This window comes from Lagopus leucura, unplaced genomic scaffold (assembly GCF_019238085.1).
Source record: "Lagopus leucura isolate 7727_CA_CO unplaced genomic scaffold, USGS_WTPT01 Super-Scaffold_806, whole genome shotgun sequence".
In the NCBI taxonomy this organism is placed as follows: domain Eukaryota; kingdom Metazoa; phylum Chordata; class Aves; order Galliformes; family Phasianidae; genus Lagopus; species Lagopus leucura.
Genome location: NW_024962260.1, coordinates 189,325 through 215,767, shown reverse-complemented (window position 1 = coordinate 215,767; position 26,443 = coordinate 189,325). Strand labels below are relative to the sequence as shown.

General features: G+C 46.2%; 2 protein-coding genes across 4 annotated transcripts; both read right to left on the bottom strand.

Annotated features, from left to right (window-relative positions):
* Positions 1–1,686: 1,686 nt before the first annotated feature.
* PRKAB1 (protein kinase AMP-activated non-catalytic subunit beta 1) lies at positions 1,687–7,318 on the bottom strand. The gene is made up of 8 exons (XM_042865692.1): positions 7,195–7,318; positions 6,908–7,082; positions 6,118–6,284; positions 5,355–5,448; positions 4,680–4,794; positions 3,997–4,130; positions 3,405–3,473; positions 1,687–3,322 (listed from the first exon to the last, which is right to left on the bottom strand). Exons 2-8 carry the CDS (start codon positions 7,070–7,072, stop codon positions 3,245–3,247), a joined length of 822 nt encoding a protein of 273 aa, XP_042721626.1. The 5' UTR covers positions 7,073–7,082; positions 7,195–7,318; the 3' UTR covers positions 1,687–3,244.
* Positions 7,319–12,689: 5,371 nt separating this feature from the next.
* Positions 12,690–26,239, bottom strand: TMEM233 (transmembrane protein 233). 3 transcript variants are annotated; one of them, XR_006177851.1, is made up of 5 exons: positions 25,995–26,239; positions 20,012–20,146; positions 16,679–16,687; positions 14,374–14,558; positions 12,690–12,995 (listed from the first exon to the last, which is right to left on the bottom strand). XR_006177851.1 is itself a non-coding variant. In XM_042865759.1 (4 exons), the coding sequence occupies exons 1-4, from the start codon at positions 26,181–26,183 to the stop codon at positions 14,547–14,549; spliced, it is 345 nt and encodes a 114-aa protein (XP_042721693.1). In that variant the 5' UTR covers positions 26,184–26,239; the 3' UTR covers positions 12,690–14,546. The 3 variants fall into 3 exon arrangements, 2 of the variants coding, with proteins under 2 accessions (XP_042721693.1, XP_042721694.1); XM_042865759.1 differs by having other exon boundaries at positions 12,690–14,558; XM_042865760.1 differs by lacking the exon at positions 16,679–16,687 and having other exon boundaries at positions 12,690–14,558; positions 25,995–26,238.
* Positions 26,240–26,443: the final 204 nt, after the last annotated feature.

Genomic DNA, 26,443 nt, shown 5'->3' with positions numbered 1-26,443 from the left:
AACACTTCAGCTCGACCACCACGTGAGTGCTGACTTAGGGGCGGGGGGTGGGGGACAGGAGCTCTCCTTATTTACAGAATACAAGGCTTACTCCAGAGTGAGTGCAACAAAAGGCACTGAAAAAATAAAGCAACAGCTCTCTTAGCAACAGCCGAGAATAAACATAACAGCACAGACTGCGAGATGTGGGTGGGGGCTTTAAGTGAGCTAATAAATCCAGCTCCTGTTTTTGCTTTTGGAGGGATTTGATTCATCCCATTACAAGAAGGGACTGCAGTGCAATTAATCTCATTCATTCACCTGTCAAGCAGAAGACAATTTAGCAAAAAAATAATAAAAGCAACAACTTCTCCTTTCCAAGGAGAAACCAAACCAAACCCACTCACCTCTTCTGTCAGCACTCCAGCAGCCAGAGCCCGAGCCCACGGTTGCTGACCAGAAAGCAATGTGGGTGCTGAGGGTACCTGGCTCACAGGAGGAAAGCTGTGGCTGCCATAGGTGCCAGAGAATGCCACACCACAGCACATGCCCCCCATGGGCCTTTGGGCAGCTGTGCTCCCTCAGCCAGAGCAAAGAAAGGTGGAGGTGATCACAGAAGTAAAGGCAGCAGAGCCCTTGGCGTGGTGTGCTGGGCTTTGTCATCCAGCCCCTCTGGAGGGGTTTCTGAAGGGCACAAGCAGAGCATTCTGTGGGCAGCTGCAGGAGTTAGCAGTGTGCTGCCAGCTGCACGCCACGGAACAAATGCTCTTTACCTTCTGAGAGATGGCTGCAGTCTGCAAATCTAAAAAACAGCTTCCTGTAATGTGTTTGGCTCCAGCCTGTGGCTCCATCATCTCATTGCTGACTGAAGCCTGCAGTGAGTCATGCCTGTATTAATTGGGGGGAAAAAATAATCCACATGGCCACATCCATAAATACTTGTGTACTTCCACCTCTCTTTTCTATTCTCCACGTCTCAGAGTTCCTGCTTCTTCAGTCTTTGCCACGCACAAAACTTTGCTTTGCAAGAAAAAGAAATAAGTTACCTCTAAGCTGCTCCTCTATTCTTTCAGGACAATAAACATTTCTGATCAAACACCACGTCCACATTTACTATGCTGACAGCAAAGCATGAGAACCCCGATCGCATTGCTGCAGCATGACAGCTCATCTGCACTACAGCTGCACCATTGTGGAAGCTGCTATGGAAAAAGTCATTGCTTACTTAATGAAAGCATGAAAGTTCTCTGTGGCAGAAGAACAAAGAATGGCTGTGGTCACAGTAACCTACCAAAGCATGCTTCCATGTGGAAATTTGACAGCATCTCACCAGAAGACAAATAGAAACAAACCATCACACGCTGTCATGGACAAACAAAACAACCTCCACACACATAAAGCCACGTGCACAAGGAGTGGCTGTAACAAAAACATCCACGGGGGGGCTGAAGGCCAATATCAAGTTTTTTCTGACCTGATCACTGGGGCTTGTGACAAATAATTGGACTCTTCTTCCTGTAAAACTTTGCATTACAAATACATGCTAGCACACTCTTCAACTATGCAACTATGGGTGAAAAGCTCACCCAGTCCACCAAGGCCTAAAAACCACCATCATCTCCCACTTATGGCTCAAAACACAGGACAACTCAAGGAAGTGTAGGCCACCAAGAAAATGGGAAAGATAGAAACAAAGCAAGTCAACCATTTCCTTGAAAATGTTTTATTTATTCGTTTCTAACAAGGCTGAAAACAAAAGCAATTCCATATTTCAGAATAGCAGATAATTTCCATAGCACAGGATGAAGAGTTTTCAAAGAAAACCATTGCACTGTACCCAGATCTACTGAGCTACTCAGAATATTGCAACGAGGCTAGTGAACAGAGTGGAGGACGGCAAGTCCCCCTCCGCTGTGGCTGGTTCCACTGAGTGCTGGCTGCTTTTGTCCCCACTTAACTCCCCACTGATTTGTTCAATGAGCTCTTCCCCACTGTAGGAGAGAGGCTGGTTATCATTGGCACAGGCACTGATGCTCTCAGGCACCAAACACCAACAGGAACAGACCCAGCTGGTCAGCCCCAAGCTGCTTCCCCCCAGGACAGACCTGAGGCATGCTGGCTGGCAGTTTTACGTTAGCATTGCATTTATTTTGGGATAAAACAGGCTGCAAGTACCTGTAAGTACACACAGGCAACCTGGTATTACTATATTCACTTCCTTAGAAAATATGAATAGACTGAAATGTGCAGAGATGGCCACAGGCCTGGCTTTGGAAGCACCAAGGATTTTCTACCTGCAGTCGATGCTGCAACCTGGCGCAGGAGCCCAGCTCTAGCTGGACTTGACCAGCAGTCAAGTCTGGCCACTGGGATACAGCTAACTTACAGTCACCTTTGCATTGGCTGACAGAGGCTGCTGCTGAAGAACAAGACCCTACACTGAACCTACTGCTGTCCTTTCAGCTACCTCACCCTGCATGACAAAGTCATCGGTGACTGCAAGGGAATTTGGTTGCAAAAAAGCAGATTACTGCAAGACACTTCTAGGATTGACAGAAAAACCCAGCCATTAAAAACAATTGTCTTTACCACAGATTCCACAGGGGAAAAAGTTGTAATTCAGTTCTCACGAAGAGAAAAACTACAGAGCTATTCACAGTAGAAACAGAGCATCCCAATCTACTGTAAAATAAAAATGAGCCCGTAGGTGATTGTGTTGATGGTTTAGCCTAGAAAGGCTGCTACAAAATAATCATCACTATTCACACTTATTTCAGCCATGCGAGTTTGGAACTTGCTACTGAAATAACTGTGGCATTGATGCATTCTAAGTGATGAAGCAGTTATAATAGGCTTGCTTTTGCTGAATGCTGAGCTCAGATAAGATTCCACAAGAATCCCGAACTTTCTAGACTTTGAGCTGGCTTGTTTCTTACCATTTATCTCACTGAAAGTCCTTAATCTTTACTACTCTCACATTTTCAGCCTTATTGTATTGGTGCTTGCTTTTCTTCTTTGAAGTGAGCTGACCATGGCACTGACATATCTGCCATAGGTCTAGCTGACACGAAGCTGCCATTTCCAAGAACTTCCACAGTGGGATCAGGAAAATAAGGCAAATGTAGGAGAACCTGAAGTCTCAGAAACAACATGAAGTCAGAGTTCATTTGCTACAGCACAGAGGAGGAATACATTTGGTGAAGAGAAGCATTTTCTTCTGAGACTGCACTGGCCCAGAACGCTTGGTGACAAGCTACTATGATGTTCATATTGGCTTGTATAGCAAGGTAGTCACGTATTTCTTCTTGTAACGATGCGTAGCACTGAGCACCATCACCCCATCCTACAGGAGATGGAAAACAAGTGAGCATACGACACGGTTATCTGAAAGCTGCAAGTGTGAAGAACGTGCCCTGGCCTCTCACCTTGATAGAAAGGGCATAGAGGTGGTTCAGCATGACATGGTTGGGTTCAGGAAGCAAAGCAGGATCACACTGGGGAAAAAAAAGAGAATGAGAGACAGCGTGAAAACACCAGAACTCACAGTTTACTTCTCAGGGCTCATGGGTGATAAACACCATCTGCAACAAGCTGCATGCTCACATACATCATGCTGCTTCGTACACACGGCCCTCCAGCAAACACAGACAAAGTTTCAAAACAAACCAAGATCCCTCCAGCGTGAAACTCTGAGTCCTCACTGCCACCATGGAGCAGATCTCAGTTACTTCTTACGTGCTTCTGACCTTTTAAATGCTGTAGTTCAAAGATTGGGGATTTCTGGCTGTAAAACAGCAATCCAGTTCTCTTTTCAATTTTGAAGAAGAGTCAAGTTAGAGAAATTGTTTCAGATGGATCCATCTGGATCCATAAAACTCCCTGTGTTAAATAGGGAATTTTCCAACATGGCATCTATTCTAAGGCTCTTCCTTGAGTGCTCTCTGTCTGCACCCCGATTTTTCCCCATCCATTTGGGTTCTCAAGGCCCTTATTCAGCAGACAGACTGAGGTACTCACAGAAATGCCTGTGTCCTTGTTCAGGATGACCTGCAGCAGGTGTGGGGGAAGAATGGGTGGAGATTTAAAGCGCTCCTCTGCCTTACAGACATAGGGCTCCTGGTGGTACGGTCCTGGAGGAGAACTTGACAACTCTGTCAGAGAGATGTGAAATATTTACTCTTAAATATCTGCTCTTTATACCTATGTCTTCCAGTCCTCCAGGTGAATATCCATTTATCCATATATTCTCATATCCAGGAACACGAGGCCAAAAGAAAAGCATGGCTTCTAAAAGCACATGAGCTGCAGCAGCAGATGCAATACCACAGGATCAGTCACTGTAAGTGATTTAAGATACCCAAAGTCTGCCTGCCTTCACACCAGCTATGTGGGTTTGGGTGCTGAGTGCCTACTGCACTTCAGACCTTCCCTGCCACCTCTGCCAGGCACTAGTGCAGCAAACACTTAATATCAAACACTGTGCCAGAGTGTTACCTCCGAGGGAAGGACCAAAATCACACACAGACATGGAAAAGGTGGAAAGAGACACTTCCACTTTCTTCCTCTGTGCATTTGTGATGCCTGAGAGCCTGACACAAAGGGAGGTGGATTTATATAGGGCTCTAACTCCAGGCATAAAGGAAGGTGAAAGTTTGAACAGCTTTAACAAACATGATACAAAATCACTAACAAGCTCATACCAGACATGTCAGAACACTTCTGGGAGTCCACCATCAAAGCATCAAATACTTCAAAGTCAGTTTTCTTCACCTGGATGACGTTGTTGACAGTACCCAGCTGGCTGGTTACAACAGGCTGGGAAGTGAAGAGATACAGAAGCCAGAATAAAAACGCTTGCAGACAATTAGGATTCTCAAAATTATGCAATTAGCACAAATGAGATACTTTGCTTTTAAAACAGGCTGGTTACCAGATGGGGAAGGAGTTGACCACTGCAGTGGACTGTTCAGTTAAGGGACTGGTGCAGTATTTAGGGCTGGCGATGGTCTTGTGTCAATTGAACTCGCCAAGTCCACATGACTTGGGCACAGACAGCAAGCACAGCACAGGGAGATTTGGGCTGTCAGAAATGTTGTAATGCTTTAAAGACAGTTTGGCACCAGACAAGAAAAGTTCACAATCTCTTTAAAATGAAGACCCAACAGATCTCAACACCCATTTGTTACACAGCCTCCAGTCCTTGGGGGCTGTCAGTCTGATGGCATCACCTGCAGGGATCACTGTCTCTCACCAGCTTCATCTGTTTCTATTGTTAATAAACAAAAAACATCTACATCTACTGGTACAGAAATCAACCAGTTTCTCCTCTTCACATACCTCAAGGAAGAAATACAGTGCACTGAAGAAAATACTACCTCTGAAGGATCATGTGTCCACTGCCCATCCACAAAGAACTTGTACTGGTGCTCTCCTTCTGGCAGGTCCAGGATTGCCACAAAGTTGTTGTGACTGGAATTGAAGACAAACAGTCACCCCTGAAATACTCTGAGAAGTGAACCAGCCTACACACTGTGACAAACGTTGTAGCACAGACACAACCCCTTTAGCATGCAAAAACTTCAAAATGCATCCACAGATCCTTCCCCAGTGACAGCCAGCCCTTCAGTGAGGTCTAAGAGAGGTACAGCCAGGCTCCACCTCTTCCTATCACACAGCTGAATTGCTTTCACCTGTGCTCCCAGGGCTGACTGGGACCTTTCCCCAGCTGCTCAATTCAGGCTGGGACTCAACAGTTCCCACACAAACTCAAACAGGCCATTGACGCCACTTCTTCTCTTCACTTCTTCTGAAGCAAGGAGCACAATGAACTCCGATACTTCAGCAGATGCCATTCCCAAACAGCCTCTAAACAGCTCGGATATCTCCTCCCCTGCAGTACCAAACCTGATAGCAGATGAACCTGCTTTTTTTCAGAGCATTGCCACACAACCCAACTTTTATTCCCAGCCATCCAAAAGTCAAAAAAGAAAAACCAAAAGAAACTCAATCTCGGGGAGCTGAAGGAGAGCAGCTGCCAAGCAGTACATTAAGGCACAGTATGACACAAATATCAGCTAAGCACTTTTCCCATAGCTCTAATCATTCCTAGACATCACTGACACAGCAGAAGTGTGTTACCTCCTTGTCAAAGGAATTTTACTCCAGTTGTTGAAGGACCCAGATAAATACACTTCTTTCCCTCCTCCGGTCCAGCGAAAGACTGTTGGTCGAGCTTGAGTAGGGGTTTTATCACTCACTTCCAGATCCTGTTGCCAAGCCAGGAACTCTTCTTTATCCAATGGCGCCTACGAGCACAACATCCTGATCAATACAAGTTCCCTCTTTGCAACCTTAGACAGCTTGCATTTCACGCCATTTAATTCTGTGCTTAGGTGCAATTTCATAAGATTAGACTTACATTTGTTAGCAAGTATTTTGCAAAGATGCTAAAAGCCTTCCAAATTGATAGAAAGAATGGATGGTAACGTAAAAAAGAAACAACCTGAGCTCATGAAAGCTTTCAAAATACACTGCTATAAGGAGTGAGGAAAAGAAGAATTAAGAGGAAATACACTTAAGAAGCAGTGAGATTGGGGTGGGCACAAAACTCGAGGTTAGATCCGGAAAGGTTCCAGCAAAGTTCCAGCAAAGTTCCAGCAAAGTTCCAGCAAAGTTCCAGCAAAGTTCCAGCAAAGTTCCAGCATGCAGCTGTTAGGTATTCTCACAAAACCCAAAACATAGCAAGAAGTTTCCAGCGATCCCCCTCAGAATGAGCAGAAAAAGCAGCTAAGGGATCTTTTCATATGAAAAATAACAGACAGATGAAACAACGCGGGTGACTGCAAGCGCATTAAGGATGGGAAGGAAGACGGGGCACTGCAATTAACGGGTAAGGCTGTGAGGCACCCGAAGGCAAGCGGCAGCCTACCTTCATCTCCTCCGAATGGAACAAGTCCGCATCTTCGGGACTGTCCATTAGGATCTTGGGTCTGTCCCCATCCTTGGTGCCGCCGGCTCCTCCCGCACCATCAGCCCGGGATGCTTTGTGCCCATGCCGCTCCAGCCCGGCTCGCTCGCTGCTCGTGTTCCCCATTTTTAAGGGCCTAAAAGAGCAGACGCCAGGTTACCACGCGCATTTCACAAGCCGGATAACCAAGAAGCAAAGAAAACGGCATCCGAGCCGAACAGCAAGAAGCACCGCTCATCCGAACGCACCTGAGAACCGCAGCACGCTCAGCGCAGACGATAAACGACAGCTCTCAGCTCGGGAACGAGCGGCAAACGCGAAACGCCAGCGGCCACGCGTAACCCGCCGCCTTACGGAGCTCCCCGGGGCCGCCCGCCGCGCCCGCAGCCCCGCCCGCACCGCTTCCGCTTCCGCGTGCCCCGCCATTCGCCCGGACGGCAGCTGGCCCCGCGCCGCTGGTTCCCGCTCGACGGCCGTGCGGTGCTCGGCGCTGCCCCGCTCCGGGCCTTTACCGCCGCCCCGCGTCTGTTTTATCGTTGCCAAATGGCTGCGAAGGGCGGCGGGCAGCCGCTCTCAGGCAGCTCGTGGGGCTCCGGATTGATTCGGGGATGAGAAACGAGTGAGCACCGCGCCGGGCAGGAAATGCGTTGCGATTGTGCGGTGGTGGCTGCAGCGCTGCTCTGAGCTGGAAGTTGGAAAGCTTTTCGCCGATCCCGCACGGAGTTCCACGCCGTGGTTCTGGATCTGTCTCACGTCCCCCGAGCTCTGAGTCCGCTGCTTTCTCCTTTCTCTGATGCAGGCTGCGCTTTGGGCCGCGTTTCCCTTTGCAAGAGAACTGCTTTTTATTCTCGGACCAAACGGACGGAAGGGGTTTTTTTTTGCTCTGTCGGATCCCTGTGGCACGTTGTGACGAGCAGGAAGAATTCTGCTGGGCTCGACAGATTCCCCGTGCCCAGCCCTGGGAGCGTGGCTGGCTCCTGCCGCCCCCCTGCAGGAACAGCTGCTGCTAATTTGTCTTCCGTGGGCAGAATGCCTGAGCATGGGAGCACCCATCGCAGGGCTTGTGAGCCCATCCCCAGCTCCCGCAGAGCTCTCACACTGCTACAAAATGCAGCTGTTGTTGTTTTGATACTTAACACAGGTTAGCACTCTGCCTGCAGACCCGATGGTTTGGTTTCCCCTGACACCAATGTGCACGCAGGGCAGGTTGGAGGTTCACAGCGCTGCGTTTTGAGCCACTGTGACAGCCTGCAGAGCCAGATGCACTGCAAGCAGCAGCATCTCCACTTTAGGGCTCATCTCTGCTTTACAATGGTTTTGTTATATACAAAAAACCACAGACTGGTAACAGACTCCAGAATAAAGCCTGCTGATAGCCCACAAGGCTGTTGGTAAGGAAAGTCCAAGCTTGTCTTGATTTAAAGCCTTGGTATTAAGATAGAATGGTTGCTCCCCACGCAGCGTCGCTCCAAAGCCTTTGGGAGCTCCTTGCCTTGGATGGGATGGAAGCAGTGGACGCATGCATGGTCATCACATGCACTGCAGTATCATTTTCTCCTGTCAGCCTGAAGGAGAGCCCAGCTCACTCACAGCTGTTCCTAAAGGAGATGTGGGAAGTGAGAGCTCAGCTGCAGACATGCCACGATGGCCTGGCAGAGCTCATCCGCCCGCTCAATCTCCGGAGCACTGCAGTTTTGCTCCTCCCTTTCATGGGAGGCAAATCTGTGATGTTTTTTTGCCTCCTTCCATGCTCTGCAATCTGAAGGGCATACAAAACTCCCCCTGCCTCACCCAGGGCCTGTCTCCACATTCTAAAGGAGGACTACAAACTCCCTTTCCTTCACCTTTCTTAACCTTCCTGCTCTTATTGCTACAGGAGGACATAACAGCGTTCTTCCACCCAGTCTTCCATATTTCTTCACCACAAATGAGGTTCCTGGTTAGTGAGAATACCAGAGGAATCAGTTGCCATTGGAACCGTCTGCTGTTGACAGATGACAAGCTTCAGTTTTGCCATGTTTATGAGACAAGGGACGCAGCAACAGGCCACTTAGCCTTTAATCAGCACTCCTTGCATAGGTAATATCATTTATCAATCACAATATCAATTTCTCATCAGGTGTTCAGCTGTGTACTCTGCTCTACAACTCCAGGGGATGCCCATGAATAGTGACTTTAAATGTTTTCACCAAGAAGAATTAGACAAAATGATGAGCCAGAAATCCCCATCTTGCCTTTAAAAGCATGACTTCCCCAGTCGTCAGCCAGAGGGAAATGATGCTGTGTTGTGTGACTATTGCAAAACCTTTTAGTTAAATACAAAGGCAGCACTCAACAATATCTTGTTCAGGACACAGCTAGGGTTAACTACCCACATCTCCACAGAAAGTATCACGTAAATTGCATGATAAATTGCAACTACAGTTTAAATGGAGTCAAGTGAATGCTGAGGAGTTGACATCTTTACCATTCAGTCAGCCCTACGCTCTAGAGCTACCACTTCCCATCCTTCTTCATCAGCTAACACAAGGAAGGGATGTTACAACCATCAGTGCTGTAGGTCGAAGTCCCACTTGACTTGTTTGGATGATCTCCTGGAGTTGGTTAAAATCCAAAGTGGCTGAACTCTGGTTGAGATGCATGTAGATGCGGCTGCCATGTTTCATCACCTGCTCTGGTGTGCATCCCTTCATTTCATTGGAGCTTCCCCTTCTCTTGCCTGAAATGTGTTGAAAAATCAAATGTAGTGGCCAAATATCTTGGACTGTGTGTTTTAAAATCCTGATGTATCCGTTGGTACTGACAGCACAAGCTTATTTAGCCAGAGAAGTAGCTACAAGCTAAGTGGAAGCTGACTCAGCCCTGCAGATAGATACATAGAAACAGAGGAGCCATCCTCAGTCATGAGCTAGCAGATCAAATTCAGACATGACACAGATCACATTATAAAGGATATATGAGCAAGTGCTCCTTGTAGCCTCTGTGCCACAGAGAACAAGTGAGTCAGCTGGCAGCAGCAGCAGAATTTATCCTAGAGCCCAAGACAGGAAAAAAGAAACCGCAGAAACCTCCCCAGTAAATTTCTATAACCTTCCGTTCTACCTTGGCCTGCTGTGTTTGTTCCTCCAGCTTTCTATTGCTTGAGCGTTCCCTCTCATACCACCCTTCTCCATTTAGGTCACTTCTGAATATAGCCCATTTGGCCGGGCTGCAGAGGAAGTCAAGTTGGGCCGCCTCCTTAAAGGCTCACTCACATTTCAAGGCAGGTGTGCCGCCGTGGTGCATGCAGAACAACATGCAGAACATGCCGTCGTGTTTGGGAGGTGGAAAATGGTGAGTGAGCATAAAAACCACTTGTGGGCAGAGCACCGCATCCCTGCTCAGCATCTCTCCTCCAACACAGCACTGCACACCTTCAGTGACCTGCCTGTGCACTGCCTATGATTCTTGGAAGAGCTGCAGGCATGCGGACTGTCCTGCACACAGCAGGATGTGGCTTACCAACTTAGTCCCATGTCAATTCCTTTCATTTAAATCTCACTTGTTTTGGGGAATCCGGTATTTCAAATGCATTCTCTTGTGCATGTATGCACACACAGCACATACAAAATAAAGGCTAACTCAGAGGGTGGCACAATCTCTTCCCTACTGATGCAAATTAGGAACAAAATCCATCTTCAGTACTGGCAAGGCCAGCGTCCAGGTAAGGAAAAGAGCCTAGTGGGAGATGTGTGCAGATGTATCCAGCCTCATTTTGAGATGATGAGGGCCAAGAGGCAAAGCACAGCTCATACTGTGTACCCATAGATACAGGCACAAAAGCAACAGATCCTGGAGCCATGAGCCACAGTGCTCACAGACTGTGGTTGCAGCCACACAAACTGAGGAACCAGCGCTGATGTTCAAGACGTGCTTGCAGGGAGGCACCTGAAGAATTCCACGTTGTCCTCTTGATGTTTTCTTTGCTGTGCAATGTGATGAAATGCACACCCCGTGCTGTCTGAGTGTCTGGCTGACCCCCTTCAGACAGCAGCAAAGAAACTCCTCGTATATTTAGAAGCCATGCTCTAAGGTTACGTATCAAGATACAGGCACGCTGCTGTTTTGCAGAATGCAGCCGCCCTGGAAGAAGCAAAAGATGCTAATCTGATCCAGGAGCTGAGGCCAGCAATTTCAAGTTTCCATCTGTCTCTGCCTGTAATACATGCAGGAAGGAAAAGAGAGTTGGACTCTGGGCAATAAGTGGTGCCTTCAGCATGCAGGAAGACTGCAGAAAAAACTGGAAGCCTGGAGCAGCTGTGTGAAAGGAAGACTATTCTCCTGACCAGGGCACAGATGTTGAATTGAAATACATCTTACTGCTTTCCCCCCCCCCCCCCCCCTCTATTTCACAAAATAGCAAAAATCACAACATGCTCAAGACAACTCTTGTTTTCTCCATCTGCCTTGGCAGCTGCAATGCATAGTAATAACGGGTCAAATCCAAATCCAGACAGATGGTGATGAAGGACATGTAATCTCCCGTGCCTGTCGTAGGTACTGAAATTTGTTTGCGTGGCTCTCAAAAGAAGACATTAATTTCTCAGTCAGACAACAGCATCTTGCCTTGCACAGCTACTGCTGGCACCCAAGGTCTTGAGGCTCATGTAGTGAGATGTTATTTCCTCTTCTTCAAACTGGATTAAGATGCTGATTACCTCACTTTGTCTGGGTCCATCAAACCCACAACAGCATGATTTGGTTGGACAAGGAGTGCATTCATTTCCAGCACAAGAGGGGAGGAGAAGGATTTGTGTTCAACTGCATTTCTCAAGCATGGTTGGAAGCATATGCAAGCATAAATAAATGAAGAGAAATGATATCAATATATCAGTAAAGCAAAAATAAGATTACCTATGACACAGAAGCACTAAAGGACATTAGAGGAATTGCTGCATTTCCCCATATCTGTCACATCAAGTGGTTTAATGTAAAGCTTTTATTTTTATACCAATCAATAGCACTGTGAGGTAGCAGCATTTATCTTCAGAAGCACCAAAGTTACAACGGCTCAATTCCCATTTATCCTATGAGTGAGATTTCAGAGATATTTATGAGCCTCAAGATGCAAGTTAGATTTCCACTATGGTTTTCAAAAGCATCCGAACAAACCAGGTGACTTGCTCCTATTGATCTACACTCTGCTTAGGCACTCCGAGAAACTACTTCAAGTTGTGTATCCTCTAATGCTCAGAGAACTTGGAAACTCTTTCTCTCCTCCCATTCCACGTGCTTTGGTTTCAGTGGCAGTGCTGGGATGGAATATTCTGTGCACAAAGTGTTACTGCAGTGATGCAGTGGTGTTCACCTGGATGAGTGCAATGCAAAGCAGTGGGTGCTGACCTGTGTCACCTGTTGGAGTGAGCTCACCTGGCTGCCTTTCCCAGCCGTGGTAGGAAAGCCTCATTGAGAACACTGATTCTGAATATTCTGAATATTTCTGAATATTGCCCCACCACTCTTTCTCTGGATGCTGCCTCGAAAACAAAGCCAACAGCCCAACCTGCTGAATGGTAGCTCATCTCAAACGACTTCTGCACGTTTTAGCTGCAGTGCAGATCGGTTCAACAGCACAAAGCAGGGCAGAAATCCCACGTTTGCTTCCAGTGACTTACCTCTGAAATCACCCGATAAGTTTGAGAAAGGGAAATCACTGTTTGAAACAAAAAACAGGAAAGAAACTTCCCACATACCGGAATGGAGATGAAGTAAAAGTGATTTTATTCCACTTCTCAATGACAGTTGTATCATATCTGATAATAAGGCAAGCTACTCAAAGTCCCACAAGACGTTATCAGACCACTGAAATAGTATTCAGAAAAACAAAGAGAAGTTCACAGAACAGCCACTTCTTGGGGTCATCACAACCAGTGGCCACATTCTGCCACGTACAAATTATATCAGTGTAAGTGCTGAAGGAATCAACTCATTCCACTGATTAAGAGTGAAGTTTTGTATTGGAGCAATTAAGGACAGGCTGCGCATCACTGACTTCAATGAAAAACAGAAGCTGGCAGAAAGAAAAGTGAAAAAAAGCACATTAAAAACACAATACCAAGGCACAGAAAATACATGCTGCTTCCAGGCATATGCTTTAACAAGTACAGATTGCTGGGAGACTTTTTTTTTCTTTTTTTTTTCTTTTTTTTCTTGAATAATAGGTGTACCACTGCCAGGCATGATTCATTGCTCACGTGCACCTGTACAACTCCCATGCATTTCTGGGTATTCAGTCCAGATTTATGTTACTGCAAGGAGAGTAAGTGTAAGTTGGCATCGCTTGCTGGAAGGTGTAGGAACAATCAAAGCAAATGGAGCCACAGTCACCAAAGATGCTGTCATCTGTGCCAACGCTCGCAGCTCGCTCCTCTGAACACGTCATATTTGGGTGATAAAAAGAAATACATTCTTTCCAACAGTTTTCAGCTAATTAAAACTAGTTGTCCCGCTCTACATTTTCGTAAGGTATTGAGAAACTGCAGTAATTTAGAGGGCATCCATTGTGCAGCCTAAGGCTGTTCACTGAGGGGAAACTCAGGATCAGCAAGTCTACGTGAATCAGTGAGTGTAGAAAAGTCTGTCCATCTCCGTGCTGATATATGGACTATTCATAGCAAGACGAGAGGGTGAATTAAAAATAAGACAGGAACAAAGCAGAACACAATGAAACAATGCGACTTGCTATAGGAACAGAGGGATGAGAGAGAACATCTATTTAAAAAGAGCTTTTGTGAGATAAAAAAAGAAAAACTTCTTATATACATGGAGTTTAAAGAGGAAAATGTGATCAGTGCAACTTTAGTGCAGGTCTGGAGCGGAGTTAAGGGAGTTCAGCAAGGAAGGACAACAAAACAAGAGGAAATCAATAAAAATACGGATGTTACGGAACAAAAGTAACTTCTAAGAATGAAGGGATTGAAATCGGTCCCAGGTGGTGAAAAACCCAATGCAAAGACATAAAGGCTGGGGGTGACAGGAGAAAGCAGCCACCAAGTCAGAGTACACCCACAGCCTTACAAAATCACACCGTGGGATAAACCACCAACCCGTTGTTCTGATTTTGTTATGTTGAGACTATTGTACAGGAATACAAAAACCCTTCATGGCCTGATCCAAAACCCACTGAAGGTGACAGGAGTTCCACCAGCTCCAGCAGGCTGTGCATCAGAGCTTACACTGTGCACTAGAAACAGTCAAGACAGGTTGGCTTTGGCTTGGCTCAGCCAGGGAACGTCATGGACCCAGCACACATTTCATGTAAGTGAGAAAGAAAAGGGAGCTGTTAGGGCAAGGTAAGGGTAAAATTAAATTAGGGTAAAATTAAAAAAAAAACAAACATCAACACTTCTTTATACTGAGGTTCTGTATAAATAAATAGTTTGGAAAACCTGGTCACACCATGCTGATTTACTGACTGGGCTATCATTGCGTCCATCAGCGACATGCCTCTGCAGACTTGTAGGGTCAAATCTAACAGTCTGGGAAGATGGGTTTCCTTTTCTTCTTACTTTTCCTCTCCTGAGATTTACATGGTGATGTATTCCAAGTGCAGTCCTGGTCTTCAGATAGCATGCTGCAAGGACACAAAAATACGTTTTGTAAGGGGGAAAAGACAGAGAGTTTGCCTTGTGAGCTTAAATTATTAATTCTACAGATCTAATGGATACATTATTTAGTATCACTTGTACTCTTAAAAAACATCCCTCTAGATTAGTGGTTCAATACTGCTTTGAATCAAAGCAGTGTTTTTAATGGCACCAGGTATCTGTCAGTCTGAACAGAATTTTTCAATGCATGCTGGGATCTTCCAGTGGCAGGGAACGGGCTCTTACTTTGCTGAAGTTTGTGCCCTGTGCTTTGCTATCAGCAGATCGGTCCCTGCAGTCAGACAAGCAGGCTTCAATGAACCTTGCTTTGCTGTGGAAAGGCTACTAACAGGCTTCATGAAAGAATGGGAGAACGGAGGTACTGGGTGAGAGCAGACCCACAGCATCCTGCCCCTAACAGTGACGTGCTGCAGACGCCTAGAAGTGTGTAAGAAAAGCCCAAATCCTGGAGGATATTTCTCTCTTTATTGCCTTCCAGCTCAGGCAATCTGTAGCTTAGAAATTCTCTGAGGCTGAGATTGTATCTGCATCTTTGCATCTAAGCTTTCTTTCTTAACTTCTCTTGTTGCTGTTTCAAATAACTTGCATGTTTGGTGTCTGTTGCAAACAGCAGGAATCAGTTCCACAGCAGCACTGTATGTCACATGAAAAGTATCTTCTAGCTTAAAGCTGCTTTCCCCTGATATCTCTCGATCTCATTCATAAGAGACATCAAATAACCCCCCTCTACCTTCTTTCGCTGCCTCCAACTGCTTGCCTTTGACTCCCACATTTTCCAAGCCAAAGAGTCCATGTTCATTTTGTCTTCCCACATGCAGAGATTTTTTTCATACCTTTCAGATCTTCTCTATTATTTTTTTTTTTTTGTCTCCTACATCTTTTTTGAGAAAAGGGCCTCAGAAGCACAGGCACAATTCAGGATGTGGCTCAGAGCTGAGTGTCACCCATCAGTAAGTATTTAATCTCTCAATTCAATTTACTCTCTAGCCAGGCATACTGCAGGCATCACACACAGGCTGTGGCACACAGCACTGCCCAATTTCAGTTTGCTGTTATGTCTCCTCACAGCAGACAAATACAGCCCTTCTCTCACTGCAGTTCTTGATGGACAACATGCCTATGAGCACATATGCACAGTTATACTCAGTGGTGACATAAATACTGGTTTAAGTTACATCTGAGCAAGCAGTGGAAATGTAATTCAGTGCAATGGACTGGCAGGACACGAGTGCAGGAGAAGCTGACGAGATAGGTTAAAAGTTAGAGAAGGGAGTAAGTAGAAATTGGGCCTGGAGTGGAATGGGTGCACAGTGCAGCTTATCACTTGGTGACTGCACTCCATAGCAAGGAACACCCCAGTTTACGTTGATCAAAACAGACAAGTCAGTTCCAGCAATGAAAGTGATGATTTCCCCTTGTCTGCATTCAGGGTTATGACTGCAGAAAGTAGATGATTCCTAAGTGTGGGTGGGCCCTGTTCCGGGCTCTCTGTGTGTATATGTTTGTTAAAGATAACATGTCAATATTGAGGACAAATGAGGCTCTCCAAGGCAGCAGCACAAGCTCAGAGTTGGCTTTGCACTGAGTAAATATGCAAAATGGAAAGTCAGTGCTGTTGATTCCATGCAGGCACAGGTGTCTCCTGCTGTTATTCCTGTTTTACCTTGTTTGGCAAATGAGTAAACCAAGGAAAGCAAGTGAGGAAGCTTAAGGCTCCAAGGTAGGAGCCTGCTGAAAAGTGAAAGGACCTTCCTCTTCCTGAGCCTATCAGCCCCTGCTGGTCTTTTTTTCAGTAGGATGCATAACAGCCCTTTGAGTGTTCCTGTGGTCTGTGACTTGTTACCAGATGCAGGTCCATGATCTCATCACCAGATCCTGGGCAAAGAGAGCTCTGTGGGCAGCTTACTCCAGGTCACTCCCCTTAGCAAGCTATTCAAGTGTCACTGGCAATCACAAGCCACCGCAGGGATGAATTATGAGCATCAAAACTTCTTCTGTCATGCCCCTTCCCATTCATTCCATAATTCATAAGCAACAGATTTGGCTAGAACAGTCCAAATGAACTGCAGGATCATGTATGTCTGACCTTGCTGTCCTACAAGGAAGTATAATCATTAGTGGGAGTGTAATTACTGCTAGGCTTATTCAAACTGGGAATTTCTTGCACTCTTTCTCCACAGCTTCTACCATTTCTACCCACTGAGTGGGATTTCTCCTGGCTGGGGCTGGTGGGGTTCCAGGGGAACCTTTCTCAGCTCTGCTTAAAGCACAGGACTGAAGTCTCTTTCCAAAGCAGGACGGAACACACCACAGGCTTGAGTACCAAAAAGCAAGAAGAGATCTCAGAAAACAATGGGTGAATTTGTCTAGATTCTTTAATAGGGCACAAGTTCTGTTATTCAGAGGACACCGAGTTTCATCACATTAGACAGTGACCTTACCAAACTAGTCTTCTAGAAATACCATTCACAGTGAACAAATTACTTTCCAGTGAATGCTGAAGGAACTTATGTCCAGATCTGGAAAGATATCTGAGCACTCACTTCCTAACAGTTTCAATGAGAGATGCTCAAGAGTGGCAAAAAAGTTCTTTGGTGGTCAAGGTAAGAGTTTGCACAGACGATGGCATGAGACTGCAATTGCAGTGGTGATGAGCTGCAGGGCACTGCCTCCAAAACTCCCTGACACGTCAGATGCATTGGCCCAGACGAGGCTTCAGAAGATGCAGCTGTCAAGGTCACAGCTGTGGGGAATCCTTGGTGCTCCTCTTCAGAACTGGGGTGATTGTGGCCACTCTTGCAGGAGCTGCACTCTGACTGAGGTGAATGCCCATGGGACTGCAAAGCACTGGGGTGTACTGACCAACAGCACTGCTTTCTTCTGTGAAGACCAACAGGGGCTTCATGGAGACTTTGTAGAGGGGAGAGCCTGAGCTCCACCATGCAAAGGATGGACAACTAAATGTTGCACTTGAAAAAGAGCTGAACTGAGAGATTCCCACGATGGGGAAGGCCTGAAGTCTGCGAGTTCTGGCAGGAGAAGGAAAATCCTTTCCAGGATGAACAGCCAGCCCCTCAGAGCAGGTGAAGAATTCTACTGAAGGAGACGAGTGAGAATAGATGAAGTACCAACACAACTTGGAAACGAGATGGCAAACAGCAAGCATGGAGTTGTGCAAGAAGAAGAAAAGGGAGGTATCTTAATGACAATTTTCAGTGGGACTCGTATCCTTTAAGGCTAAGAAAAGCCAAAATGAATATCAGTGGGAGCAACTGGGCAATATGGTAGTTGGTAAATACATGAGAATGAATCCTGGAAAGGTCAAGTTTGTCACACATACTGGTGAAGTCTAAATTAACTTTCATGTAAAATACGTATGTGTATCATAGAAACATCAAACTGTGCCTCGTGGTAATCAAATAAATCAGTGACAGGGCTGACTCATCCCATTAAGGCCTTTTTGTACCAGTTTGCCAATGTCAAAGCATGTTTATTAAATCAACTAGGTTTACTTTGTGTGAGCAGAGATTATGTGGCTGCATGCAATGATGACAAAAGTACACGGATGTGAGACCACAGTGTGGAGCACACGATGCCATCCATGCCAGTCATATGGGCAAACTCAAAGAGACTCAGGTAAGCACAGAGGGTGGAAAGGGCAGCTGAGTGCCCCTATTGGCTCATTTCCATGTTAGAAAAATAAAGATTGTCACCCCTATCAAATACTTTCTTAGAAACAAGGGATCTCCAAGGGGCTACAGGGAGAAGGGAGGTAGGAAAGGGACAGGAAGACCAGGGAGCAAGATGAATCCACCAAAGCTGTCGCTTCAGCCCTCACAAACTGGAAGTACCATTTGGCCAAGACACCTCTATGGAAACCATTCAGTACAAGAAATTACTATCCCAGCAGTATGCTGACGGTTCCCAGGCACCTAAAAATGCTTCTGCCCAATGCAGCCACTCTTAAAAATAAAATAAACAATCCTAAAAAGACAAAACTTAAGAAGATAAGTAATAAAGTCATAATATACTGATTTACCACTGCATAATTCCTTGAGGGTAGGATAGAGCTGCCTACAAATACTAGTTAGATGTCAAGCGCTACTTCTAACTTCTTCAGTGGGCACAAGGACTCATTCACGTTCAGCAAACAGGATCTCACTGTTGGGGAAGTGAAATATTAAATGCAGCTGAATGTAGACATTTGAGCCCTAGTTAATGTGAATGCTTCAGTTCAGTGTTTTTTGCCACTCCTCATGCTGCCCTTCTCTCCCTCTACTTGAAAAAAAGCCTGAGCTGCTCCCCTTGTGCTCTCCGTGTTTGGGAAATGATAAGGTGGCAGAAGGGAACCGAGGAATTTCCTGCTGCTGTCAATTACAGAACTTGGCACTCCCAGCCTGAACTGACTTGGTTTTAAATCTGTGAGGGCTCAACAAACCCAACGCAGGCTGTACCGAAAAGAGTTTGCAAAATGCAAGGGATAATCATGAATGAAAGTCACTTCTGATTTGGTGGCACCAATATCCTACAGCAACGGCCCCCAGCTCCATTAACTGTTGAGTTCCATAGGGCGCACTGAAGCGTGGCACACGTTTGACCAGCTGCTCCATTCCAGCCCTCCGAGATGTCCGTGTGTCAGTTGAGGTGACCTCTATTTTTAGTTTACACAGAAGTTTGTACAGTGAGCTGGAAAGCCAGGGAAAAAAAGGTTCTCCAACCGAAACAGCCAACAATAAATTGATTTAAATTGGTTATTCTGTTGGAGGGGGCACATTACTGGGAGGAGGAAAGAACACAGCGTTGCACAAAGTTAAGAAAGGATGTCTGAGCTCTAATTACTTTTGTTCTTCTTTGCTAATAAGCTTGCAGTCTGCTTAGCCACTGGGACTCAATTTCTTCACCACCATTCCAGCTGTGTGAAGGCAGATCAGCTGCAGTGGGCAAACAACCTGTGCCTTGCAGCAGGTCGAGGCAGCATTGCATGGGCAGTAGCTTTACATGTAGTTACAACCACCTGAGCATCAAATGGTAAAATAGTAATTGACTGTTTTCTCCTCCTTATAGTTAAAAAAAAAAAGTAATGTTGGACAGATTGTGAGACTGAAAATTAACACCTTTGGATGTAATTACCTGAACTCTAGGGGTTTCTGTGCACTAGGTCTTGCAGTGAGGGGTGAGAAAGAAAGCAAACAACTGCCCCATAATTAAAAAGCCTATGGGAAATGCAAGAGTTTCCAGAATATTCACAGTCGTTTGCTCTTAATGACAGAAAACAGCATTTTCTAAATTCCAAAATAAAGTAAAAATTGCTCTTTTGGAAAATGTGTAACAGAGGTGGTTTTGACTGCCTTTGCTTCTTATTCTGAAGCTCTGCATAGACAAGAAGTGTTTGCATTGGAACTGGCAGTATTTTGCTTACCGTTGTGAAATGAACTACGCAGTAGATTCCGATGATGACAAGGCCAATGATAATTGATGCAACTGCAACCCACAGTGCATTGCGACCCAGTCTTCTTGATCCTTCTATGTCTCCTTGATTATAACTGTTTAAAGCCTGTTAAAAAAAAAAGAAAAAAAGAAAAAGGAAACAGAATTTGTGACTTCTTTCAAAAAGAGCCAACAAACACAGGCATCTGTGCAGAAACCAACGTGACTGCAGGCAGCAGCAGAAAAGGTGAAACAAGGACATGGAGGAAATCTGGAGAACACATCTGAGTGCCATCTTCACGTGCTAGGAATTCTGATCCCTTGCATTGTTAGAACACACTGATAATTATTATCATGTACATTCAGAGGTGCATCAGACATATTATCTCAACAGCACAAGTTCATCTAGGCAGAGGTTTTCCATTCACGACACGGAAAGAGGTGTGATGGGATCCCTCTGATCTTCCAGTCTTCTGTGAGATCAGACCTGGGGTGCTTTGGTTATGAGTAATGTTTTTGGTAGCAAAGAAGAGTGGAGATCTGAGACTGGAAAGCAGGAAATGAAGAAACACTTCTGCTAAATGAAAGCAGCAAGCACTGTATGGATCAATGTTCCCCCATTTAAAGCCAAACCCTGCCTCTCCTGTAGTGGTAGAAGTGCCTTCATTATCACATAGACTAAAGCTAGAGAGGTTTTAAACTTAATCTGAGATTATTCAGACAAATGGTTTTAAAGCAATGGAACTAAACCGAAGGAAAGAAGAGCTCTTCTGCAGAGAGCAAAGACCTTCTAATTCTTTGCCACTGTGTATTTCATAAAAGCTTGGCTGAGATCCTTCAGGGTAAAAATCACCTGAAAGATCTTGATGAGAACAAGGGCGAAAGACCAAAGGTGATTAAATTAAAGTGATTTAATTCTCCTGAAAATGAGTCCCTCCGAAGCATGAGGGATCTTAAAGGTGATGCTGCCAATGAATTCACTGTAAGAGCTGAACCACGTTGGAAGGCTCCATGCACCTCTCTCTCATCAAAGCAAGGCGAGTCACAGCACCAGTGACTTCTGCCATGTGGAAATGTCATCATCTTCAGCTTGGGAAACACAGATGTTGTGACTGTGAGACTTGCCTTACTGCTGTGCAATCCTGCGGTCCGACCCACAGCAGAATGCAAGATTTGACAGCTTGATTCATTAGCTTCCACGTGCTTTCACTCAGATCATAAACACCATGCAGTACAGCACTGAGATTTGCCTCAGAATGGCACTAAGAATGCCAGTCAGGTACAGGACCACCATTTGCTATGTACCTTCAAAAACTTATTTAGCCTTAATGCTGAATTTCCTGTTATTTTAATGCTATATAACTTCCATCAGCACATAATCCCAGACCCAGCAGTTGCCTTCTTTGTTCAGATAGTTACCACTGAAAAAAATGGAAACAACTCACTAATTATCTTTCCTCTTTTTCATAGAAAAGCACTGTGGCTACTAAAGTTCATTTTAGACTTCATGGGACACCAAGCACTGTTTGTAAAGCATTTTTTTGCCAAGCGGAAAAGTAATGACAGGCATTATCTCTGTGTGGTCTGTCAATTAGTGAACACAGGAGTTAATGGACTAGCTACATCCTCGCTGTTAGCACTGCAGCAGGATCGCTCTTGCCAAGGCAGTCCCAGAGCAATGAAGCCCATATTCCTAGAATTGCATCTCAAGGATAAGTACAGGTATTTACTCTCGTGTCTGAGAAAGAGTGAGCTGCTGATTGCCCTTCAGGAGAGCGCTGATAGATTTCTCCTCTTCCTGGCAGCCTACATGCCTAAGCATTTCTCTGTTACAGTTCCCTAAGGAATACCTCTAATTCCTCTCTTGGCTGCCAAATTTTGTTGGGATTGGCTAATGAAATTCCTGGGGGAAGTGGGAAGAGATGGAAATGATGGGCACAAACACGCAGGATGCCTGCCCAAGGCTTGTTTCCGTACAGTATTGGGCTGGCCTCACATAATTGTTCAGGCAGAACAGTGGCACAGGCATCCCTGGTTCTCCATCTCCATCTGCTTATTGAGCAACCTCTTGTTGAAAGGGTTGGCTGGCACAGATCCTCTCGCACAAGTAACTCCCCTGTTCTAACTCACTCTAGACTGTTCTTGTCTACAGAAAAGCTTTCTTAGGTTTTCTCAAAAAAGCCTTTCAGGAAGGTCAATAAATGGAAAACAGTCTGCGTCGGTCATGAGCAGGCTGGCTTATTCTCCTGCATCTGGCAACAGAACATGACTGTGGCTACAGGGAGAAACACTGGAAAAGCATCACTGAGACCCCAGCCTTGACTTTGCTTCCACCAAAGCCCACCAAAGGAAAAGCTTCCCATGACCACCAGTGGTCCTGCAAACACTCAAGTCCCCGTACATGTGGTCTCAAAGTAAGGCCAGAGTTGTAAGGAAGACGGGGCAGCATAAGCTTGCAGTTCTGTGTTATTTTGCTAATGTATTTAGGAAGCCTGGAGAACACCCGCGTGATTCCTGCAGGTGCTTCATAAATAATTCACCCTCTGCAGTTTAATAAGTAATGCCATTTTAATAGAAACCCGCGACAAAGAGCAGGAAAACAGCATTAATGACAAAAAAAGAGGATTTGGGAGAGACAGGAAGGAGACGAAAGCTTCTTTATTAAGAGGCTTAAATGAAATGGTGCCATTTAGACAGCTTCCAAGAAGAAAAAAAGGAAAAAAAAAAAGAGGCTTTGGGCTAGAGCTTGAAATTAACTTCCATCTACTTCAAAGGATCCTCAGATTGAGCCTTCAGTTTTCAACATGACAGGCAACATTAACTGTCACAGCTGTCAACGTTCCATCTGTGATTATTTCCAGCGACTGCAATGTGTGCAGAACACAGCATCTGTGTGTGATGTTTGCTCTGTCCGACTTCTCCCATGAATTTCAGCCGCTGTCAGCCTGATACCAGACAGTTTCTCGAGGTGCTGCCACCTCACTCTGTGTAGTCATAGACTAAACTAAAGCCACAGCTCTGCAGCTGCTCACTGAGCAATCGCAGTGACTGACACCAGCCTCATGTGCCCTGATCAGAAATGAGGCAAATTCTCTCATGAACAGAAAAGTGCTGAATGAGCTCTGAACCACGAATCCCCTTTCAATGCGCGTTTTCTTCTCCGTGCTGCCACAAGACTGCTGACGGTAGAAGCAGAAGTGGTACAGAAATCCTCCTCCCCAGCTCTTAAAACTCTGGGCAGACCAGACGGAGGTGCCCTGATCAATATTTTCTGTGCTATTGCAAAAGCCAGACTGTCACAAATCTTATTTGACTGTGCCTGGAAATGAGATACTCACCCTAACTCAGACCAAAGGAGAACTGGATGTGCTGGCTCAGCGTGACTCCTCGCTGCAAACAACAAGCAGAGAAGGAGAAAGAAGAGGGACCTGGGGGGGACAACTCAGAGACAGCATAGTTTGTTCTGCAGGTTGTACAGTTCTGTGCAAACGCTGCACTTCTGTCACTCTGGGGACAAGTTGAAAGTGTTATGGGACAGGAAAGCTGTTCCATTTTGCAGAGATGAGAACAATATGAACATGCTTAAGAACAGAGGAGCCTTGCTTAATCCCATCCAAGTAGGTAGCAATGTTCTGTAAGCTATTAGGTGTCCATGTACCTAAAAGGCACTTATAAAAGCCACCCAGAATCAGATGACCAGTCTGCCACACAAATCTTTGAAATAAGGACAACTGGAGGTGCTGAACAGAGTAAGGCCAACAAGGGTCATGGAACTACCAGGTCACAATGATGGCAGAGAGCAAGAAAAGTTTATCATCACAACAGGGAGGACCTGGGAAAGGTCCAAAAATCAAGTCACCCAAGACCGGGAATGGGAAGATTTCTACCCCTAAGGGTGAGAAAAGAGTGAGAAAAGCAGTGCTGTAAGTGGGGCAACAGAAGAGACCGAAGACGAATCTGTCATTTAATTCGGGGGTGTGTTGGAGCCCAGACTCTACTTTTAGCACGAATGCTATTTTCATTGTCTGAATTGAGAACGCTTAAGGAGGACAGACACATACAAACAGGGTGCTGAAAGGGGCATGCCCTTCTGCATGCCAAAGGGACTTTTCCATCCCTTGGGTTCATCTTAGGCAGTGGAAATTGGTACAGAGAATTCTGCTTTTGTGGGTCCAGACCTCTTCTGACACAAGATCTCAGGCAAACTATACAGATTATAGTAAGAAAAGAAGAAACCTGCTCTTGATGCTCTCAGCATCAACACTTAGCAGCTCAAGGAAATGTGCTCAGAGAGAGGGGGATGCAGGTCCCAGCAGAGCAGTGATTAAAAGCAGAACCTGGAGCAGAGGTGAATGGAGCAGATACAGGTAGCAGCCCCAAAAGGAAGGCAATGGGGCTGTGGAAAACAAGCCAGACGTGTTATTTTCATGGAGAAGATGGAAAAGAATCATGTTGAAACAGAAGGCATCCGCACGCAGTGGAACTTATCAGTTGAGTTTTAGGTTCCCCTCCTTTAAAGGAGTCGCACAGCTGTGACCTGCACAGATTGTTTCACACTCAGGAAGTGCTCTTCCCACCTCGGTTTCTATACATCCCACACAGTCACTTCAGCCTGACTCCCAAAGCCTGCGGGAACTTCAGCTGGGGCGTGGGCAGACGTTCCTCCATATGGGCTGCAAAAGTCCTTAGGGGCCAAACTCTGCCCTCAGCATTTAACTTCTGCACAGCCCCAAAGTGAAAGCACTGTCACAGCGAACAGATCCCACAGCCCCACATCATCACCTCTCACTGCTTTAAACAGCACCTGCAATGCCCACTAACTGAAGAGGTGCTGGGTACCAAACCTGGTGCATTTCTCCTCAAATCAAAGAAAAGAGTGTGGTGTGTAATTAGTAATAGAGAAAAAATTTAAAAAGACAGCTAATACTTTTCTTTTCTGAACAAAAATGGTTATGAAGATGGCTTGGAATGGCTGCTTTAAGTTACTTCAGTGTATATTCCAACATCAGGGTATGATTGTGATCAATCTTAGTAGTGTTAGCAGAGTTTGTTTTAGTATGCTTTGGAGATGGGCAAGTATTCTAACAGCTAACTGCAAAAAGACACAGCAATATTTTCGCTTGCCTTTTCAACCTGGCTGTCAGAGAAAAGGAGGAAAATACACAACATGTTTTAAAACCTTCCCACCTCCTAAACAACAGAAATACATTGCAGCATGCGTAGCATTACCCTGATCGTACGTCCTATCAGAAAACTCTGGACCTGACTCTGCAACTTTCAGCCTGGAGAAGAGGATTCTATCAGCCCTTCCTGTTTTAACGGGATCGCTGCATTATTAAAAGCTATGCAAATGGGTTACGACATGGAGGAGTAAGCCCGTTCTCTGAGCGTTCCCAAAGAACATAAAGCTTTTTTGCCAACAATCTCAACTCACGCCTGTTTCATCTGCTTTTCCTGCAGACAAATTCAGCACCGTGCAGAAGAGGCTGTTCACTGCCAAAAAAGTGACACTATCAGACTCGATCAGCTGAAGCAAACAGCTCCTAACTGATGTGCACATTTGATTTCTGCTCCCTGGCTGCTGCTTTCCCAGTCTGTAAGTCCAATTTCCCAGTCTGTAAGTCCAATTCAGCATGCGAGTCAGTCGATGCAACAGATCTCATTAACTGGGATAAACTTCCCTCCTTCACGCAGCCTGAAACTGAAAACTCGCCTCGAATTGCCTTTCCCTCCGCGTTTGTCATCTGATAAAGCTTTCTGAGGCGGTTACCTGTTAGGACAGTGCTACGGACCCCCTGGCTGATGCTCTCTGCCCCACTGACTCCGATGCCGGCTCCTCCGCTCCCACTCTGCCTCCTTCCAGCAGATGGGAACGGGCGGGAGCCAAGAGCCGCGGATCGCCCTACTCGCACCCGCAGCCCCAAGGCGGGGGTCGCGCACTCAGAGCCGCCCTCGCCCTCCGCGGTGCGACTCACCATGACGGCGAAGACGAAGGCTACGATGTTGATGGGATACGCGGGGCAGAAACAAGCGAGGATGCTGAGGAGCAGGTAGTTCTTCGGCCGCGGTTGCGGCGGACCGTCGGGGAGTTCATCTTCGATGTTTGTCTCGGGGCTGTTGTCCAAAGCCCTCTTGATGTCGGTGCCGGCGGGGAGCGAGGACATGAGGCTGCGGCACGGCAGGCGGGCGGCTCGGAAAGCCCAGCGCCGCGTACCGGGCAGGCGTGACCCCACGGCGGCACCCAGCCAAGGGAGCCGCCCGGAGCGGCGCTGAGCGGCGCTTCCCGGATCGGCCACTAGGGGGCGCTGCTCGCGGGTGGCTCCTCTACTGCGACGCGCTGCAACGCGTCCAAGGAATGGGGGGGAAAAAAAAAGAGGATGAAACGAAAAGCCGCGCGCTGCAGCCCGGGCTTTTCCTGGCCTTT

What these genes read in the sequence shown, in the direction of transcription:
- PRKAB1 (XM_042865692.1), bottom strand. Translation starts at nt 7,072, where the DNA reads ATGGGGAACACGAGCAGCGAGCGAGCCGGGCTGGAGCGGCATGGGCAC. An exon ending in GGACACATGATCCTTCAGAG is followed by an intron (nt 4,795 to 5,354) that starts GTAGTATTTTCT and finishes TTCACTTCCCAG; the next exon opens with CCTGTTGTAACCAGCCAGCT. An exon ending in GAAGTGTTCTGACATGTCTG is followed by an intron (nt 4,131 to 4,679) that starts GTATGAGCTTGT and finishes TCTCTCTGACAG; the next exon opens with AGTTGTCAAGTTCTCCTCCA.
- TMEM233 (XM_042865759.1), bottom strand. Translation starts at nt 26,183, where the DNA reads ATGTCCTCGCTCCCCGCCGGCACCGACATCAAGAGGGCTTTGGACAAC. An exon ending in CCTTCGTCTTCGCCGTCATG is followed by an intron (nt 20,147 to 25,994) that starts GTGAGTCGCACC and finishes TTTTTTTAACAG; the next exon opens with GCTTTAAACAGTTATAATCA.